Source organism: Echinops telfairi, unplaced genomic scaffold, assembly GCF_000313985.2.
Source record: "Echinops telfairi isolate 266 unplaced genomic scaffold, ASM31398v2 ScPeMD7_7468;HRSCAF=8506_0, whole genome shotgun sequence".
In the NCBI taxonomy this organism is placed as follows: Eukaryota; Metazoa; Chordata; class Mammalia; order Afrosoricida; family Tenrecidae; genus Echinops; species Echinops telfairi.
Window position 1 is genome coordinate 51,332,870 of NW_022111369.1, and position 21,330 is coordinate 51,354,199.

At 50.0% G+C, this 21,330-nt stretch overlaps 1 protein-coding gene across 4 annotated transcripts in view; it reads left to right on the forward strand.

Moving 5' to 3' along the window:
• Nucleotides 1–21,330, forward strand: part of TBC1D1 (TBC1 domain family member 1) — a 247,413-nt gene that overhangs the window by 144,683 nt on the left and 81,400 nt on the right. For 3 of the 4 annotated variants that reach the window (XM_045284028.1, XM_004703352.2, XM_045284030.1), the window contains 6 exons: nucleotides 3,284–3,373; nucleotides 6,888–6,992; nucleotides 7,684–7,816; nucleotides 11,344–11,435; nucleotides 15,747–15,857; nucleotides 20,236–20,364. In XM_045284028.1, the coding sequence (XP_045139963.1) occupies nucleotides 3,284–3,373; nucleotides 6,888–6,992; nucleotides 7,684–7,816; nucleotides 11,344–11,435; nucleotides 15,747–15,857; nucleotides 20,236–20,364 (660 nt within the window). The remainder of the gene's footprint in view (nucleotides 1–3,283; nucleotides 3,374–6,887; nucleotides 6,993–7,683; nucleotides 7,817–11,343; nucleotides 11,436–15,746; nucleotides 15,858–20,235; nucleotides 20,365–21,330) is intronic. The other variant, XM_045284029.1, reaches the window with a different exon arrangement.

Here is a 21,330-nt window from a genome sequence, read left to right on the forward strand (position 1 = left end):
CCCCCAGCTCCCTGGGTCAGAGTGTGTGAGCGAGGTGCCGGGACCGGTGCTGGCCCAGACTTCTGCTGACATGAGGAGCAGCCTGCTGTGGCCCCTTCTGTGTCTCTGTGACAGCTACAGAGAGAAGGTTCTGGTCAACGGGATGTCTTGTGAAGCTAAGGAAGGTGATGGCAAGGCTTAATGCTGAGTGGATGTATTCAGGTTTACAATCCGGACGGTGTCTCATAGGTTTATAGAGCTGGTTTCTTCTTTCACTCAGTGACCCGGTCTGTGATAGAGTGTTTCATCAGCACTCAGACTTGTGTACTTGTGTTCCAGTCTGAGACATGCACGTTTCACAAGCAAAGCAGAGCAACTGGGCACTGCGAAAGCGTCTTCTCTCGCCGTCATCAGGTCGAATCAGACTCCTGGTCACCCTGTAGGACGGGAGAAGTGCCTCGCTGGGTTTCGAGTTTATCTCACTTAACACAGACTTGATGAGTGACTGCTGCATGCAGCATCCTTACGTACAATAGGCTAGAAACACGGCAGCGAACCAGACTCTCTGTGGGATTTAGATTCCAGGGAGTCCCTGGGTGCTACAGTCTTTGACTGCCAACCGAAAGGTTGGAGGCTCATGTCCACCCAGGTGTGCCCCTTAGAAGAACCAGCCATTGAAAACCCTATGGAGCATAGTTCTATGCTGCCTCATGAGTTGCAGCTGCCCCAGTGCTATCTGGTTAAAAGAGAGAGACGGTGGGCAATTGATGGCACAGGTAATTATCTCATTACAGTTGTGATAAATACTAAGCAGGAGAAGCAGAGGGTGCTTCAAGACAGCTGGCACATCTGGGAAGGCCTCAAGAAAGTGACTTTGACAGAACAGAGGGTTGGGGGTGGTCAGCTGGGAGCCCGTCCCCAGTACAGGGCGCAGCAGGTAAGGCGGCCTTACGGAGGCATGGAGCCTGCTTCCTGCCTGGAACCCTGAAACCCTTGCAGGTGTTACTCGTTTCGCTTGACAGACTTTCTCCTCGATTTTCACACGTCTTACTCCCTGGCTGTCTTTGGGATTGTGCTGAAATACCTACAAGTAATGTACCTCCTCTCCCATGTGCCCCCTAGAAGTGTTCTCCACGAGGGCGTGGGTTTCTGTGTTTGTTCCCTGGTGTTCACGGGTGCTGTCACAATTGCTTGGAGCGCAGCTCAGCACAGGGTAGGCGCAGTAACTACTTGTTGAATGAGGAAGAGGGCCACTGGGAGCAAGATGGGGACGTGGGGGGAGATGGGACTGGTGGGGAGGCCGGGGCTTCATTAGACATCGCTTCATGCGTCTTATTGAGGCCTTTGGATTTCAGCCTAATATTAGTGGACCGTCACTGCAGACTGAAACACAGATTAGTGTTGAAGGTTTTGCCTCCCAGTGAGGACGTGCTTCGAAGAAGGGCAAGAGTGGGCTGGAGAGAAGCACCCAGAGGCTGTTGCGGTAGTCCAGATGAGAGATGGTGGGCGCTTGGGGTGTGGAGGCAGGGGGCTGGAGAAAACGGAGGGGGGACAGGTGCTCAAGAGGTCCAGTTCCTGGGACGTGGAGACGGGATGGAAGTGATGGGAAAGGAGGAGGGACCCGAGAGCCCACGCGGTTTTACCTTCTGAGTTATCTCTCTACACATGCAGCCGATGACTGTTCTGGGACGTCTTCCCTGGGAGCTTTCGCCAGCTTTTACTTAGAAAGAGACACCCTTCACTGGGTGGGAGTCTTCACTGACCTCTGCAGAAACGACTCGCAGCACGTTTCCCTCTGTACTCGGTATTGCCCTGGGCAAGGCTCCACCCCGGAGACTCACACCATCTAGTCTAGAGGAAAAGGAAATTGTTTCTCAGCACACTCAGTCTTCACCGGAGGATGCCGGTCAAAGGCTGCCTGCGTACCCGTTGGCGGTCTCAGCTGACTCCTCGCTCAGCGTGTAATGATGACTCCTGATCCATGCCCTAGTTTCCGAAAAGCGTGTACACCTGCCTCATACCTTACAGTATGAATTTAAAGGAAGGGGAGCGACTGGGAGTTAGGGTGACATCAGGATGTGACCCCTGGCTTCTTTACTCTGAGGAGGAAGGACCGCTGTCTCATGGAACGTTGCCACCCGGGGCCGGCGGCCGCGCTGGGGATGGGTATAGAGTCAACAATAATCGGTAGAACTCACTGCCATTGAGTCGGTTCCAGCTCGGGATGACCCTGTAGCTGTGCGTCTCGGAGGCTGACACTCTTTATGGGAGCAGACAGCCTCATTCTCCGGGGAGCAGCGGGTAGGTTTGAGCCACCAACCTGTGGTGAGCAGCCTAATGTGTAATCCATGATGCCATCAGGGCTCTTCCTAATGGTGAGTGGTGTACGGCAAGACTCAACTCTAATGGTGTCTATTATGATAGGCCAATTAGGCATTATCTTTACCCAGGCTAATACGCCAACTGAAAGTCAGGCAAATGCCTCCCACGCAGTATGTACTTAAGAAATGGGCACTGTTTCAACAATAATTTAGGAAGATTTTACAATAAAAAGTAAAAAGCAGTTGCCATAAGTTGATTCTGACCCGTGGCAACCCAATCAGAGGAGACCTGCTCTCCATAGGGTTTTCGGTGGCCGCCTTTTGGGACGATCACCAGGCCTCTCTTCCTAGGGACTTCTGGGTGGACCCGAAGCGCTATCCTTTTAGCAGGTGAATGTGTTAACTGTACCACCCCTAAACTCATAAAAGTCGTAAAAAAAAATCTTTAGGTTAGTTTTTTGGGTTTTTTTTGAGAAGCTTACCTTTTCCTAAAGATTGACTTCTATAGAAACCTCACTTTTCTAGAAGAGGGATGTTTAGTTTGAGGGTTCATTCCTTCTTTTGGGTTATTTGATCCTTTTGCCTCAAGGTTGCTGTCTGACGTGGGTGCCTGTAGCATTACTCCTTTGCTGCAAGCAATCCTTGGCGTGATTTCCTGGCCGCACAGCCATTACTGTCAAGCCCATTCCGACTCACAGTGTCCCTGTGGGACAGGCCAGAAAAGCCCGTGTGCCTCTGAGGCTGTAACTCTGTACAGGAGCACAAAGTCTTGTCTTCCTTTCGTAGAAGCGACTGGTGGATTTGAGCCATTTGTCCTGCAGTTAGCAGCCTCCAGGGTTATACAGCTAGACCTTTATAAAGGGGTTTGTTCCATCATTATTCGTTTACATACAGCATGCAGTAAGAAAAGTTTGTCTGACAGCTTTAAATTCAACTTCCACGTTAAACTAGTTTCTTTTTGTTTGTTTGTTTCTCTTTTTAAGATCGGCCAGTCCGAAGTTTACCTCATCAGCCCCGACACCAAAAAAGTAGCGCTTGAGAAAAATTTTAAGGAGATCTCGTTTTGCTCTCAGGTAAATGGCAGCGGGCCATCGGGCCAATTGCAGTGGGCATTCTGTAAGTGACTTCTTTTGATGCAGCAGATGCACACTGGTTACCAAGGCGTTTTCTACGTACTAGAGCTGCTCTCTCTGCTTTCTTCTCTGCTTTAGTTGTACAGGCAGCTGCCCGGGTGAAGGACGTCACCTAATGTCCACTCCGGGTTAAGGACCAACTCTCCCAAAGCCTTTTACAACCGTACGCTGCATGCATCTGTCCGCATGTATGTCCAGATGTAAGCCCATTGTGTTGAAACTTGGAGGTGCACACCATGGTTTCTGAAAACAAATGGGCACCACGCTGCAACATGCATCGAAACATCGCCATCGACCCAAACCCTTCTGTCGACTATAGGACACCCTCTCACAGAAGGGTCACAAGGAAGGGATGAGTCCACCAGGGTGCAGTAAAGCACCGACGAAACACACAATATTCCTCTGGTTCATTCAGGTGTCCTCACCCTCCACTACCTTGACCCCAGTCCTGCCTTTAAGTTCTGGCCCGACTGGAGCATGTACACTGATACAGATAAGAGCTCACCACACACGGAATCCACGTCATATAAACCCCCAGGATCAGAATTGGGAGTAGCGATCCCAGGACGGTAGGGAGAAGGAGGAACTGATCTTGATTGATGCTTAATCCCCACCCCTCACCCCAAAGGAATGAACAACAGAAATGTGGGGGAAGGGAGACAGTGGTGGGTGTAAGATATGAAAACAATAATAATTTATAATTTATCAAGGGTTCATAAAGGTGGAAGGGTGAGGGCGGGAGGGACAAAAGAGGAGCTGATACCAAGGGCTTAAAGGGAAAATCAGTGTTTAGAAAATGATGATGGCAACATAGATAATAAATATGCTTGATACAATTGATGTATGGAATGTTATAAGAGCTGTAAGAGCCCCCAATAAATTGATTTAAAAAAACAAAACAAAGAAACAACAATAAAATCCCATTGCCATCACTTTCTTATGTTAATGCTAGCGCTGGGCATCTAGAAGTGTCTTATGCACAGACACGAACACCCTGGATTCTGCACCGAGACCGACAGTTCACCGACTTACAGGAGCCAGACCCCGTGGCTGCAATTGACGTGCACTCTTGACCGAAAGATTTAGGAATGAAACTTGTTCCTAACCTGGGAACCGCCTGAATTAAGGTCAAAGAGAAACAAAATTTGGAAATTAGAATTTTGCTCTCTGTGACCGTAACGAACAGGAGAAAAATCAGTGTGTCTCTTTCGGTAACCATCAGTAGCCATGCTTCGCCATCGTGGTTTCTTGGTGTGTGTGTGTGTGTGTGTGTGTGTGTGTGTGTGTGTGTGTGTGTTAGATGCAGGTAGCTCCCGATTTACAGCAGAGCTCCGTTCCGACGACACCATCGTGAATCACTTCTGACCTAAGTTGAAGACCTTTTTCTTTTTTAGTTGACTATTACTGCCTTTTAAAATCAGTATTTTCATAAGCCGAGCAGTGTTTTGAGCCGTAAATCGTAAAATCGAGCATCTGCGGGTGACCACAGGACCTGAGGTGCTGCAGCTCAGACAGCTAACGACACACGGGCGCTGGGTGAACGGTTCATCGTCGTTAGATGTTGTGAGTCGGGTTCTCCCTGTGCGTTCACACATCCACCTCTCTACATAGAGGTTGATTTCTGCTTTACAAAAGTGTGTACCCATCATCCCTTTCTTCCCCCTTAAAATATAACACACAAAATGGGGAGCTGATATCAGGGGTTTAAGTAGGAAGAGAATGCTTTGAAAATGATGATGGCAGCATATGTGCAAATGTACTTGACACGCTGGATGGATTGTGATAAGAGATGTAAGAGCCCCCAATAAAAATATTTAATAAAAAAAAATAACACAGTGCAAATCTGAGATACTTTACTCAGACTGCCATGCCAACATAAGCATTGCTTTCTTGATAATCTCTTAACAAAGATATTTTGAGAGACTTTCAGGAGGATTCATCTGTCAAGCATGATGAACTAGACCAGTTTTTACTCAGGTCTTCTGTCAAATATGAAACATCATTAGGGACTATTCAAGTTATGTTTTTGAAACCTTGTAAACTCACCGCTTATTTCCATGACTAATGAGGTCCAGTAGCTCATTGTTTTCTGATGTATGCAGGGGAAAGGGGAATTCCCGTCAGGATCCTAAAGGAAAAGTTCCTTTTGCCAAACCTGAAAATAGCATTTGCTGCCCATTGATAAAAGCGTGATCTCTCTGCTAAAGCGTCTTCCTCTAAGACTGTGGTTCTCAATCTTCCTAATGCCTCGACCCTTTCATACAGTTCCTCATGTTGTGAGGACCCCCTAACCATAAAATTACTTTCGTTGCTAGATCATAACTGTCATTTTGCTACTGTTCTGAATCGGGCGACCCCTGTGAAAGGGTTGTTCGACCCCCAAAGGGGTCTCGACCCACAGGTGGAGAACCACTGCTCTAAGAAGTCACCTGTAGCAGGTGATGCCTGGCTCTGCCAGTGACCATTCATTTGTTGGAAAGTATTTGGCCCGGGACTGAGATAATGTACAATTGTTTTCTTTCCCTCATGATCTGCTGCTGATTTGCTGGTTTGAAACCGTCATGCTAATTGCTTGCCATTATGCATAGCACACGGACTCTGGTGTGCCAGCAAGTAAGGCTGCATGAGAGAGCGTCACACTGTCTCTGGTCTTCAGTTTGCCGCACCGATACCTGCAGAAGGTGGTGGTGGTCTCTGTATTCAGGTGCCTCTGCCAGCCGATGTTTTCAATACAAGTTTATATATTGATGTTGATTGAAAAGAGCCCATAGGAAGTGAGGGGGAAAGGCTGGGCCTCAAAACCCTGTGTTTTTAAAAGCTTCCCTATTCTGTGCGGGTGGGTTGCACCTTGCCCTGCGGCAGCCGTTCAGACCTACCAGCCCCTCCGAGGGAGAAAGACGAGGCTTTCTGCTCAGGGAAAGACTGACAGCCTCAGAAACTTACAGGGCAGTTCTGCTCTGCCCCTTAGTTTTGCCACCAGTCAGAATTGCCTCGGTGGCAGGGGGTTTATTTTGGAGCGCACTCTGTGTGTGCTTAGCAGCCCCTCCTGGCGATAACCCCAGAATAGCTTTAGAGTGCACCCCCCAAGCTGCTTGTGTATCGATCTCTTTGATGCTCCATGCTGTTTTCTCTCTAAGCCCCTACGAAGTGACAGGTTCTAATGGCTCTGTGTTTTCTCCGCTTCCTAAATTTAGTACTAGATTGAATATCTTACAATGCCCCTTTTAAGAGCTGGCTCCTCTCATCCTTGTAGAGGCTGTCAAAGTAGCAGTTTTGGAGAACGGTATTCGTCTTCATCCTGCTTGAGAGAGAGACTTGGTTTCCTATTTATTGTTGGCGAAAAGCACCCGAGAGGAGTGATTTTATAGTGCGCTTTAGGCTTGAGTGCGTAAAGCATGAGTTGCATCTCTGAGAACACTCAGCGTTCCCTCCCCCTCTCCTCCCCCTCCCCCAGGGCATCAGACACGTGGACCACTTCGGGTTCATCTGCCGAGAGTCTTCCAGCAGTGGCGGCATTCACTTCGTCTGCTATGTGTTTCAGTGCACAAATGAAGCTTTGGTAAGACCCAGGCCAACCAGCCAACCAAATTCACTGCCATCGGGTCTGCTCCGACCCATAACAGCCCTCCCTGTAGGACAGAGTGGATCTGCCCCTGTGGGTTTCCCAGGCACCAACTCCTGTGTAGCCTCATCTTTCTCCCAAGGAGTGCCTGGCGGTTTTGAACTGCCCACCTTGCAGTTAGCCCACTAATGCCACCAGGGCTCCTCACAGAACGGGTCATTGTCAGCATAACACCTAATGATAAGGCACACTTTGTGTGTCTTCAGCCAAGCCATGTAGAGCCTCACTGACATGCCATTATTTGACCTATTTACTCATTCCTGACTGCCAAATAACAGCTTCGCATCGGAACTTTTTTGGGGTGTACAATGAAATGTTTAAGTATTTTTGAAGAACTGCCTTCCTTCTCCCTCTGGTCTACCATTTTAACTTGTCACTTCGACCGTCAGTATTTGTTGTGCTTTTAGTTTCTGTTTTAACTTTCTTGCTTTTGCAGAGTTGAACATCAGGGTAGTATTTCTCAAAATGGGGTCCTAGAAGTTATTATGGTTGCAATCTGTCAACCTGTAACACAGATCACAGAACACAGCCCCAAAATAGGAAGGTTTGCTACAACACCCTCCTGGAGCTCAGCCCGGCTAGTGTAAAACGCCGGCCCGCTGCCTCTGTTTCTCCGCTCTCCCACCAGGTGGACGAAATGATGATGACCCTGGAGCAGGCCTTCACGGTGGCCGCGGGACAGCGGACTTCGAAGGCCCCCGCTCAGCTCTGTGAGGGCTGCCCTGTGCAGTGCCTGCATAAGCTCTGTGAGAGGATAGAGGGTGAGTGGTCGGACCCCCCTGAGCTTTCCAGCAAAGGTCCCAGGAAAACCTTAGGGGACACCCCTTGGGAAGTTCTGTGCAACTCAGGCTGGTGTTTGCTAAGCAGGTTGTGGGTAAACTTCCAGCAGATGTCTGCTGTGTATCGGGCATGGCCCTGAGACTGGGGATTGTTGTGGTTACGTCCCACCAGGTCCGTTCTGACTCATCGCCACCCTAGGTGGCACAGAGAGAAACACTGCCCGGTCCTGCGCCAGCCTCACAAGTGTTGTCCCCTTGGAGCCCATGGTTGCAGCCACCGTGCCCGTCCATCCGATGGGGTGTCTTCCTGTTCCTCCCCGCCGCCTCGTTTTACCCAGCATGCCGTGGTCAGGGAGACCACCCTCATGTTCTGGTAGCATGTCCAAAGAGTGTGAGGCCAGGTCTCGCCATCCTTGCCTCTCTGGATCATTCTGGCTGCACTTCCCTCAAGACAGATGTCTGTCCTTCTGACAGTTTGTAGTATACTTTCCACGTTCCTCACCAGTGCCACCATCGGTTGAAAGCGGTTTATCCAGGGCAGCGTGTCGGGGTTGGGGATCGGCAGGTGGTCCACTTCTGCCATCTTCTCTCCAAGGTACTTTGGGGCTAGGTGCTGAAGGGTCAGAGGAGCAGGAGGCCCGGGACCAGCTGTAGAGCATTTCGCGTGGCTTGCGAGTAGTCGGTCATATTGACCTCTCTCCCAAACCTGACCCACTGCCCCTGAGTCAGTTGGAACTCACAGCCGCCCTATGGGACAGGGTAGAACTGCCCCCGTGGGTTTCCGAGACGGTAACAGAGGTAGCAAGCCTCCTCTTCCTCCTGATCGACCTCTGTAGGGAAAGTAAGAGCTGAGGAAGTTCTAGTGGATTTCTCACGTAGGAAGTTGCCGTTATTGCTGCCAAAAACTGAAGCGCCGGTGGAGACGGGAAGCAGGTTGCAGTTGGGGGACGAGTGGAAAGGAATGAGAGAAATACCGAGTTGTGCCCGGCTTCCAGCACTGTGGTCGAAGAACAGATCATCGTAATACAGTGTGATTTGTGTCCAATCTTCAGTTAAGGCATCTGATGTGCCCTGGCCAAGTGTTGTAGTTGACTTAACTTTCCTCACCGATTTCATCCTCACCTCGTTTCCGGGAGGAGGGGGGCTGTTGGCTTTGCCCATTTTACAGGGGAGTGACCTGAAGATTAAAGAAGTCTGATAGCAGTCTCACAATATGCTCGCTCGTCTCTGCTGAGCCCTGGGCTTAGCTCTGGATGATAAAGCCCGGAGCTGTCGCTGTCCTCAGTTAAGTGCTTGACTCCTGGCCCAGAGAGGGTGATTGGAACCCACCAGGAGGAACTTCAGCAGAAAGGTCCCAGCCGTTCCTCTGCTCAGCCAAGGCTGCCTGGAGCGGCCACTGCTCCCTCTCCTCCTGCTTCCCTGCCAGCGAGGGTGCCTTCCTAAGACAGGACTGTCGGGTGGGGGGAGGAGGGAGCCCAAAGTCTCCTGCTGACTTCTGTTTCTAACCAGTAGAAGGAGTTGAGCAGTTTCCGGCCATCAGAGTGGGATGGAGGCCATGCCTCCGGAGCCAGAGCGGGGTGGGTGGCATTCAGCCTTAGGCAAGAGAGTGTTCTTCTCTGCACCCCAAGGGAGGGCTGACGGGGAGCACAGAGCCAGGCAGGGGCCAGGTTCACGGCCACAGGGCTCACAGGAGTGGTGCAAGAAGGAATCTGCCTCTCTTGCCCCGATTTTCTTTAACTCGCACTTATGGGAAGTTTTCCTGAAATCTCTTCTTTTTTATATCTTTAGTGATTTTAGGGAAGTCACACCCCAGGTGGCTTTTGTGAAAATATAACAATGATTTGATCACTTTCAGAGTATCTCAGACACTTTCCCCGAAGCCGCCATGATACAAGGAGAGAAAAGCTCCGTTCGCCCTGGCCGTCAGATTTCCCCTTTGAAGGAGACGGGCTGGCGGGGTCGCCACATGGGCTGGGACGCACTGGCTGCTGCCCTCGTGCTGCTCCTGAGAAGGGAGCCCAGGGTTCCTCTTGCCTGACGCGGCCCCTCCCAGTGGCTCCTCCTTGGCTGGGAACGGGCGGGTCTCCCCACGTGGATGATCTTTAAAGACGAAGTTTCTTTTTTTTTTTTTTTTTAATCAATTTATTGGGGCTCATACAATTCGTCACAATACATAGATCAATTGTGTAAAGCACATCTATACATTTGTTGCCCTCATCATTCCCAAAATTTTCTTGCCTCTTGGGTTCCCGGAATCCGCTCATTTTCCTTTTTTTTAAATTTTCCCCCCCTCCCCTTCCCTTTCCCCCATGCACCCTTAATAATTTATAAATTATTATTGTATCTTATATTACACTGTCCGGCGCCTCCCTTCACCCACCCCGCTGCTGCCCGTCCCCCAGAGAGGAGGCCATATGTGGCTCCCTGTGATCCATTCCCCCTTACTACCTCCCCTTTCCCTCCTGATATCGCCCCATTCACCCCCGGTCTTGAGAGTTTCTTCCGTCCTACATTCCCTGCGCTTCCAATTCCCCTCTGTACCGCTGTGCATCATCTGGTCTAACCAGGTCTGCAAGGAATTACTTTGCAGCAGATTTTCCCCATGCAATACGTCATTTGATTTCCTGACTTCTGATCCCAGGGGCATTGATGATGGATCCAAATAAAAAGAAAACTTCCATCTTTAAAAAAAACAAAACAAAAAAAATTATTTTTCTTATAGGATTATCATTTCAAAATAGATATTTACTTACAGAAATATTCCCGAGAATATTGTAAATTGATGTACAAATACACTTTACACAATTGATGTGTGTATGGATTGGGATAACAGTTGTATGAGCCCCTAATAAAATGTTTAAAAAAAAAAAAAAAAAAGACGAAGTTTCCCGGCCATCAGCGTCCTTAACCAAGAATTGGGGCTGCGTAGGGGAGCCGGAATGGGCTTGCTGGGCGCTGCAGTACTTAATCTGAGGACAGCGAGGCTTGACTCGCGTGCTTTTGACACACCGTCAGGAGGGTTTCGTCCCGGACAAGAACCTCCTCCTTCGGTAAAGGAGAACATCCCAAAAGGTGATGATGATGATGATGATGATGATGACGATGCTCAACACGCCGGGTCAGCACAGTGCCCGCGACGGTGGGCTGAGCTGCGACAACGTGGTGACGATGGTGCGGGGCAGGCAGAGTTCCTCTCTCTGTGCACAGGGTCGCCGTGAGCCCGAGCTCACTCAACAACAGGACGTGTTAATGTGGGCATGTAAGGGTCAGTTGAGAAATGTTAGTTGCTTTCCCTGTTGCCATCGTCATCGTTGGTGATCAGAATCTCCATCAAACCTCCAGAGCCCGGAGCAAATGGCCATGCTGGTTCATGTCTGCAAGTCCAGTCGGTACGAATGTGAAGGTGGTGTGTGTGTGTGTGTGTGTGTGTGTGTGTGTGTGTGTGTGTGTGTACTCTGCTTCATAACTTTTATGGGGAGCTTTTTAATGCGTCTCTCTCTTCTTGATAGGAATGAGTGCGTCCAAAGCCAAGCTAGAACTCCAGAAGCACCTGACAACGTTGACTAACCAGGAACAAGCCACCGTTTTTGAGGAGGTCCAGGTACTGTGCTGATTTGGGTTTGTTGAAGGAAAGAGATGGCAGGCAGCTTACCTAAGTCCTGGGATCTACGAAAGACAGCAGACTAAATGCCACCCGAGTGCCGAGCAAGTGACACAGAACGCCTCGTGGTTTAGGCTGGGCAGTTCCTGGAGTGGGCGGCGTGGCAGATGCCGCCCAGAGTGGCTCAGTGCTCTGGTGAGAATGGCTTACACTGGGAAGTCTTTTAATTGGAGATTGGCGATAACTATTTTAGACCCTCTGCCATTGGATGGTACCAAGAGCATAATGCTGCTGTCACACCAGGAACCCAGAGGATTGACTTTTATGGAACAAATCCGTTTTCTCACCATTCTGGATGCCAGAGGTTCACATTGGGCCTCAGCTGGACCATTTCCTCCCTTGCCGGTAGCTCCTTGACCTCTTGGTGTTCCTTGACTAGAAGATGATTCTCGTCTATTCTTCCTCTACCCTCTGTGTTTGTTTCTGAGTGTATATGTGTGTGTAAGAGATTTGGGAGTGGAGGAAGAAACACGCACACACACACAGTCTATTCTGGCCTTGTGTAACTCAGAAGTGATTACTTTTAGGACCCAGTCTACACCTCCATGGCTATGAACATTGTCTATCGACAGACACAAACTCCCACGTCCAACCAGTGTCCTATCTGCAGGTGTAAGCCCGAGGCATTGCGCACACGTGGTGGGGACACAGTTCAATCCCTGAGGGCAGACTGTCCCGGGAGGTGGGAGACGTGGCCGCTGGCCCACACGTGCCAGTCCTCTGCTCAGGGGATGCCTCTGCCCGCCCTCAGTGTGGATTGACGCCGTGGCGGCACCGTGGGCTCAGGCATAGGAACAGCCCTGAGGACGCCGCGGGGCGGGCGGTGTTTCATCCGGTGTTCGCAGGGTTGCTACGGATCGGAGCCGACGTGGAGTTTACCCTGACAAGCAAACAAACGAGTGGTGTGTGACTCAGTAGTGTTTTCCCAAGGTGAACACACTGTGCAGGCAGCAGCTAGATGTAAAAACAACATTTCCATCGCACAGGAAGCCTCCTCACCACCCTGACCATGGGCCCCATGCATTTGTCTGAAGGGAACAAGTTGCTGGGGTTGTTTTTGGCTGGAAAATGTCATCCGGCTTGATTCCCCACTCCTCCTGGGACTCTTGCATTTGCGGGGGTGTTTCAAAGCAAATCGCCTTTCAGGAGCAACGGTCTGCTGCTGTTGGGGTCAGTGCAAGTGACCTGGGGCCACTGATGAGAGGACACCGGACTGACTGCAGGGTTCTGGGGAAGGCCGCCGCCGTTCCCACTCAGAGTACCTTCAAGGCAGAGTTTATTTCCTGATCTCCTGGGAAACCAGAAGCATGGCCTTCGCTGCTTCAATGCCGTTTGCTCAGGGATGTTTGATGAGCTTCCTGACACAGTTTTCTGCTTCTTGGCTTCAGTTTCTTAAGGAAGACACGATTGTAGCACATTATGTTCAGTTATCATGTTGTTGTCCATTTGAATAATAACTCCCATGCATATTAAGAAGAAGAAGAAGAATATGCCTCACTCATTGCTAGATACTTAAATCACACTATTCTTGATGCGGAGGGGAACCCTGTGGCATAGTGGTTATGTGTTGGGCTGCTAACTTCAAGGTCAGCAGTTTGAAACCACCAGCCACCTGGGGGGGAGAAAGATGGGCCTTCTACTCTTGTGCAGAGTGACAGCCTCAGAAACCCACAGGGCAGTGCTGCCCTGCCCCAGAGGGTCCCTGTGAGTCAGAATTGCGTCCATGGCAGTGAGGCTTTTTATTCTTGGCACTTAGAAACGAGCTCTCGTGAAGAATTCCACAAACATCTCAGTAAACATTTGCCCATGACGTGAGGGCACAGATTTATTTAAAAAACAAAGCGAAACAGGCGAGGGGAGACCTGGTCCACCCTCAGGACCCCAAACTTGCTTGGTTGCCTCCCGTCATGCCTGCCTGTGCCTCTTGCCGGGATTGTGGACCCATGTTCCCCTGTTGCTTATGGCCGCCGAGGCTCTTGGGATAACAGAGGGTGTTTCCCAGTGTCACGGTGCAGTCAGGTGTGACCACGGCGGGGCGGGCATGACCTGGCAGTGTGGTCCTTGTTTTACTACCTCTTTCCTTATTTTCCTTCTCCGCAGTCAGTCTTAGGACATTGATGTCTTTCTTATCCTTAGTTGTCTTCAGCTCCTCACCTGCCCCCACCACCCCCTTGGCCCCTCCAAGAGACCATCCATGGCCTCTCTGCTTCGACAGCTCTACCCAACCTGGATTTCAGAGACTGCAAACCAAAGACAACAAAGAAGCCAAAAACAATGCTAAAAGCCCCACTGCGTTCTGCCTGATAGCGAGGCGATTCCCACCCCATCTGTGGTCAGAGGGGTTCACCAGAGGCTTCATCCTAATGGACTCTGGGGTCGTCCCTATGACCTATTGCCCTTTGTGAGGGACAGATGGAGCATCTAAGAGGCCAGCATTTCATCATCTCTCTGGTTGGCCTCCTGGTGTGGAGCCCAGGGCGGCAGCCTCTGCTCCAGCCTCTACAAGACTTTCTCCATCAGTCTGATGCTTGGAAAGGACAGGAAGTCCCCAGTGTCCCCAAGGGCAGCACGCCCTTCTACTCACGGACTGTTTTCTCATGCAACAGGAGTGCCCTGACTTTTAAAATGACCTTTTTCTTGACGAGTGGAAATGTCAGGAGGGTTGAGTTAGTGTCACCTTTGCTTTCTGGCTCCAGGACAGGCAGGAATCCCATCCCTCAGACACTGGGGAGGAGGCTGCCAAGGATGGCATGGACCAAAGCCCTGGCCCCTTACTACACCGGGCTGTGTTTCAAAGGGCAGGCCGGCGCCGGGATGGGAACAGTGGCTGAGCTGGGGCATGGGGAGAGCCAGCCAAGGGGACCCAGCGTCTGAGGGTCAGGCAAGCAGCTTTGTGTTTCTCCAGTTTGAAGGCCTTTGTGTTAGACAGGGTTCTCTAGAGAGATAAAACCAAATTGCTGATAATTTAATATATCTATTTATAAAGATAATTAGCTATATAACAAGAAATGAACTGTTAAATCATACACAGATAAATATATAATACAAGAAATAAACAGTTAAATTATCAAGCACTACAAATGACTCAGTGCAACTCACGTCCGTCCGTGAGAGAGAGTTGTGAGAGACTAGCAGTCCTTCAAGTCTAGTCTGCTGCCAGATCTTCCTCTATTTGTAGAGAGAGCTAGGCTATGTCAGCACAGCAACCAATCACAAGGCAGGTCACCAACCGCCAGTCCCCAGCTCCAGCGATGTCTTAAAGGGACCTCAACTTACAGTGACACAGTCCACAGGCTAGGCGTCCCACAGGTAGTGTAGCCTTTAAATTGAGGCACAGGACAAGCAAGGCAGCCGCACACTGGTCCGATGATCAAAGAGCGAGAGACAAGAAAGACGAGGCTCACCAAGCCATTTATCTCTCTGCCCTTCGGTTAATCCCACTCGTGTTTATCGGCCAGGCTGGCACAATAAACTATCTCAGCCTTTTTGAACGGGCTCTGGAGCCTGCTTCTTTCTCATCTTCGCATGGACAGATGAAGCCGCTGAGATTCAGGGACTGGCCTTTGCCATGCTTTTCGGCACCAGGCTTTTAGGCACCTCCTAGTTCTGAGTTCGAGTCCAGGGTGCGTGTGGTGCCACCGCGCTGTCTAGAACAGAGAGGCCGGGCTCTAAGAGAGGAGGAGGACAAGGAAGACCGGGGGAGCATCCTGCCAGCCTCGGGGGTAGGGGTGAGGGTGTGGATGGGGTGGGAGGGCTTCCACGAGTACCTCATGATGACTGCGTTCACGTGAGGGACCAGGACCCCAGTTCAGGTTCTGTTTTTCTTTCCAGGTTCCCTTAACCCTAAGAGTTGATAAATGGGTAGTTGCTGTGGCTCTTGACCTCTGGGTATTTACGCAGATTTTGACCTTTTCCCTGTTTTCAAAATGATTTATCTCTTAGCCAATTCGAGTAGTCCTCTATCTGATGTGAAATATCAACTATTTTAGGTAAGAAGACGCCAGAGATGGAAAGCTACGCCCTAGTGCCGCTGCTGTGTGTGTGTGTGTGTGTGTGTGTGTGTGTGTGTGTGTGTCTGCCAAGTTCAAGATCGTTGCTGCCCCCTAGTGAGGAGATGGGGTAAAGCCACGAGTCCACGAATGGGTGGAGGCTATTAGGGTTCCCAAGGAGACAACGAGCAGTTTGGTTGACAATTGGAAATAAATGTGACCTGCTGTCTTGTGTTGTTGTTCTTCTTTTTTTAATAAAAAGAAACTGAGACCAAGAAATGAGCAGCAGGAGAATGAACTGATTGTTTCGTTCCTGAGGAGTTTCTATGAAGAGAAACAAAAAGAGCATGTTCACATCGGGGAGATGAAACAGGTAACAGCCCTTTGGTTTTTAAAGCCTCTTGCTCTGTCCTCAGACCCTCTCCCGACGCACCGTGGAGGCAGGGTCTGGAGGGCCGTCGGAAGCTTAGGGACCGTCTTTTGCCCTGTGTGTTTTATTTGAATTTGTTGTGCACACGTGGGACCAGCGTGAGGAGAGGAGTTTACGTTGCACCAGTCCACATCCTAGTGGTGTGTGGCCAGCGTGGGGAGAGGAGTTTACGTTGCACCAGTCCACATCCTAGCGGTGTGTGGCCCAGAGGGCCACGAGACCAATGAGTAAGGAAGGAATTCCTCCCACCCCACTCCCCTGTAAAACGGAAATGCCATCGTGTCCCTGCTTTGGGAGTTAGATAAGGTGCTGGAAGTTCTTTGTGATATACATGCTGTGGGATGTACGACCGCCTTGTGGTGCCCTGTTAGTTGTCTGTGCTTCAGAGGGAGAACTTCCGTTCATCCCAACGCGTGCACAGAGCCACCAAGCATGGCTGCTGCCCTCCACTGCCCTGAGCTCCACGGGACTTCACTGCTCGGGGGCGTTTGGTCAGGAGCCGAGGCTCCCTGAGCATCCTTATCCCTGAAGAGCGGCCACAAGGGACTCGGCGCATGGGGCGAGGTGGGCCATGTCCCTGTGTGTTTGGGATGCTGAGGGAGCTCATAATAAACTGGGATCGGTCAGACCCGGTGTGTTTTTTATTTGCTAAGGCTGCTTGCTGGTCAGAAATTCTAAAGTCCGTGAGGAATATTAGAATTTCTGGTTTTCTAAAACGTAGAGAGCCTTTAAAAAGTCATGGCATGCTTGGAATGCTGCTTCTAAGCTCGGGGGATGCCTCGCTTCTCGCTCCTCCTGTCTTCCATGCACACTGGCCTTCTCCGCCGAGCAACCCATCACGTGACGACAGCCTCACCGGGATTCACAAAGAGCAACTGCTCGTTCGTTTCTTCTTCTGTAATTGGCTCTGGCCATCTTGGGCTTCTCTTGAATGCTTAGAGCCTGAGTGGTGTCTGACAACATCTGTGTCTCAGCCCAACAGCAGGGTCTCCCAGCAGTGACGCTCAGCCCAGTCTCTTGTCTGGGGCTTTGGCCTTTGGGTTGTGGCTGTTGTCATTCCTCTCTCCCTATCTTGGACTTGTTGGAAAGGAGGAATGTTACTTTGAGGACTACGGGGCACCTGACCCTAGCCATGGTATTTTCAGTTGCCTCATATGCATGTGAAAGTTGGACACCGAATGAGCAAGACCAGAGAAGAGTTGATGCACTTGGATTACAGTGCTGGCAAATAGCATTAGAAGTACCACGGACTGCCCTGCCGGAAGAACAAACAAATCTGTCCTGGAAGAAGCACCGTCCAGAGGAGCGGATGCCACAGGCACAACTAGAAAGTGAATGTTTAGAAACCGACGATGGCAACATGTGGCCAAATAGCTTGACACAGTGGCTGTGTGGAAAGTTATAAGAGCTGTTGATTGAAAGGAAGGAAGGAAGGAAGGAAGGAAGAAAGGAAGGAAGGAAGGAAGGAAGAAGACGTGCGGGTGAGTGCTCCTTCTTGGAGGCAGGGATGGCGAGGCTTTGTCCTGCGGACTTTGGACATGTGGTCGGGGAGACCAGTCCCTGGAGAAGCGCATCCTGCCTCCTCACGCGCAGGGGCCTCGAAGAAGAGGGAGGCCCTTGTCAAGGTGATGGACACTGGCCGCATCAGTGGGTTCCAACATCAGAACCATTGTGAGCACGGTGTGGTACACAAAGGTCCCTGTGGATCAGAGCTGCCTCGAGACCACCTACTGATAGCAACAGCCCGGACCCTTGAGGTAGCCCAGGAGTCTGCCCCTCCCCCGCCTCTGTCTCCAGTAAACTCCCCAGCCCTCCCCTTGGGGGCTTCCTTTTCTCCATTGCAGCCTCTTCCCTTTAGGGGCGTGCCTGTGGGGCACTACCGTTTCCCGGAAAGTAAGACATCCCCTGAAATGAGACCTACTTACAGTTTTGCCTCTCACTGAACTATAAGGCATCCCTGCGAAAATAAGACCACCCCAAAAATAAGACTTCCCCCAAAATAAGCCCCCGGCGCGCCCCCCCCACTGTAACTCTGTACTCTGGACTGTAGCAGCGGGCGCCTCTGCGCAGCTCACTGTTGGCTGCAGCACAGCCGGAGCAGACAGGAAGTGCGAGGTCTCTTTTAATAAGACAATAAATGTGTACCTACTCTTCTTCATGGAAAAATAAGACATCCCCTGAAAATAAGACCTAGCGCATATTTGGGAGCAAAAATTAATATAAGACACTGTCTTATTTTCGGGGAAACGGTAGTAGCTTTTTCCTGTTCTGATTCTCTTTCTCCTGAGTCATCCTGACTTGTTCTGACAGGAAGTTGATCATTTGGTGAAATCATGAGTCATTTGTAACTCTCAGGAAGGGGGCAACTGCAGCATTATTGGTGGAAGGAAATGGTTCTTTAACTAAACATGATGGTGCAAATGCAGACTCATTTTTAGGGAATAGGGTGATATCTGTATGATCCCGCAGGTATTAGTTCAATCTCTCTTTCTGTCTCTCACTGCGACTCAGAGCAACCTATAGGAGAGGGTGGAACTGCCCCTGTGGGTTTCTGAGATGGGTTCTTTATAGAGTGGAAAGCCCTATGTTAAGCCAGAATTAGTCCAATGGAGAAATAGATTTAATGTCCCCCACCCCCACCCCCTTCTTCCCATGTTTTCAAAACATCAGAGAAGTCAATCGGAAGGTACTGAGCCATACAACAGAGCCAGCCTCTGCTCAGTGCCTGCCTGAGGGTCCTGAGCACACAAGGCCGGGTCTGTCTATAGAGACGTTACTGGGATGCCCAGATTCATGCGGGTACCCCCAGGCCAGGTGCCAGGGCAGAAGCCGGTGTCCAGATGGATCAGATGAGGCTTGGAGACTCATCATTAGAATCCTGCTCTTGCCTCTCTGCTTTCAGTCCATTTGATCTTTATTTCAACTGGAAATTCTGATGGCCTTTAAGAATGTGTTGACACTTGACCTAGGCAGAGGTCGAATGGTGACATTGGCGGTAGACTTCATGGACCACCAGCCTGCAAAGGAGACCAAGAAAAAGAGCACGCACTTCTAGCCTTGAGCTGCTCTGAGTCAGCGGGGAAGCCCACCATGCATGCTCCACGTCAGATAACGGTGTCCACGTCCGTGGGCTCAGAAGGGTCTAACCCAGTTCAGAAATCCCCATCAGAGAGTCAGCTCACTGCCATTCAGTCAATGCTGACTCATAGCAACCCTGTCGGGAGCGACTTGGCATACAAAAGCGGCAGCCCCGCGTGGCTGGCAGCACCATCATGTTAGATACAGGAGACGTGAGGTGCACACACTGGGTGCAGGAAGCTGCTCCATTTGCTTCATCCATAGTGGGTTACGTGTTGAGTCACTCACCACAAGGCCAACAGTTCGAAAACCACTGGCCACTTCGAGGGACAAAGATGATATTTTTTGAGTTACATCAAGACTTAGTCTCAGAACCTGTTACCATCTTGGAGCACCAGGGTGGACTGACTGTGCCTCCAAGCCCGTCCCACAGTCACTGCCTTGGAATGCCTGCGTGACAATGTGACCTTGGTGGTCAGCTCTGGCCCTCTGCTTTTCAAGGGGAGGGGGGAGGCCAGGGGCAGGACCTGTGGGGGTGCCTGTGTACCCTACAGTCACCAGGCCTTGTCTCCATCTGTGTGAACCCTCACTTTGCCAAAGCTGGCCAGTGGCTAAAGAGGGATTGGTTGTGTTCTTTGCTACACCCTTGTGTATGCTGGAAATTGTGAACAAGAGCTGTACTCAGTGCCTTGCATCCTTTACCTGTTTTGTCCTCATAACAGAGTAATGACCAGAGCCTATTTTTGGTGTCAGTTTTCAGAGAGGAGGCTGAGGTTGGGAAAAGAGTAACTAACCTTGTACAAGGCTGCATTTAGTAATGACAGATAAGATTCCAGAGCCTGAGCTTTTAAACCACTTTGTGAAACCAACTCATTTCAAAGTGCATTCCCTCCTTTCCTTTGGAAGCAGCCATTGCAACCCTCTGAGGCAAAATCATTTTAACGGGGATTGCAATCAACGAGATGAACCAAGATATGCATGAATTGTTGAATGGAAAGTAGATCTGCCCTGTAGACCCTTTACCCAATTTGTAAGAAAAAGCTTAAATATAAAGATAAACTGAATTGTAAAAATACATGTATTTTCAGGATTTGTAAGCCATGTCACTAAGGAGCAGCTGGGTTGGGATCACAGGCAGAATCAGAACAAGGATTGATGTCAAAAAGAAGCACCCTAGAGAGTTCCCCTGCCTAGAAAAAGACGGGCAGGACCAACTGACTTCTCACGTGTTTGCTTTTCCGAGCCTCGGCAGGTGGCAGCAGAGACCGTTGGGAGTGAATCACCACCCAGAGCCACTCGCTTTAGGCTCGACCTGCTGAAAAGCAGAGCAAAGCGATCTTTGACGGAGTCTCTGGAGAGCTTTCTGTCCCGGGTAAGTCACAGTCTCCCCTGGCTCAGGTGAGCGCCCTTTTAAAGGGGAAAGACTTCGGTTCTCTCCTTGGGTTCCATGAGTATTGCTCATAAAACAACAAAGCACAAAACCTCTTCTTAAATCCTCTTGGTCTTAGAGCAATGTCACCGACATTTAAAATTTAGTTGATAGCTGGATCTTGGTTAAAAAGGTATCACCCCCTCTGTTGTATTTCGTGCTCTAGAATTACTTCTTCCCCCACAAAAAGAGGCCGCTCAGTGACCAGTTTCTCTCGAGAGCAGAGAGGTAAATGCATTGAGGTGGATTTTGTTCTCTGAAGTGTCACCACATGCTGCTTTAAAAAACCGTGACAGTAAGCTGCTGCACATTTGGAGTCCTCTGTAATGCCAAGGCCCTTGCAAATAAAGTTTTATGGGCACACAGCAACATCCTGTGTTTACTTACAGTCTAAGACTGCCTCTGTGCAGAGGTGAGTAGTTTCACAGGTGTGACATGGCCCACAAAGCGTACCACATCTGCTGTCTGGGCTTTTGAAGAAGTACACAGATATGCTGATCCGAGAGTTGTTTAACATGGCACACACACACACACACACACACACACACACACTCCCCATTCACTAAGAGTCAATGGCACATCTAAGAGATCAAAGTGCAATATATCATCGTTTCATACCTTTCTGGAACTTTCTGTATTTTGTTGTTAAGGCTCATTTTTATTTTACGACACTCCTTTGAAAACACAGTTGTCAAATGACTCCAAGCTCGAACTTTTCACTACTCAAACCGCAACACTCAAAGAGAAATCTTCTTGTTGTTGTCAAACTGCTCGATATTGGAATCAAAAATCCACCTGGAAAAAAATCGAGAGTGAGTCACATGTCACCCGGCCTCAGCGCCATTCTCAACCCGCCGACAGAGCGTGATTGTGTGAGCGCATTAAAACATTCCTCCCTGTGCTTTTGTT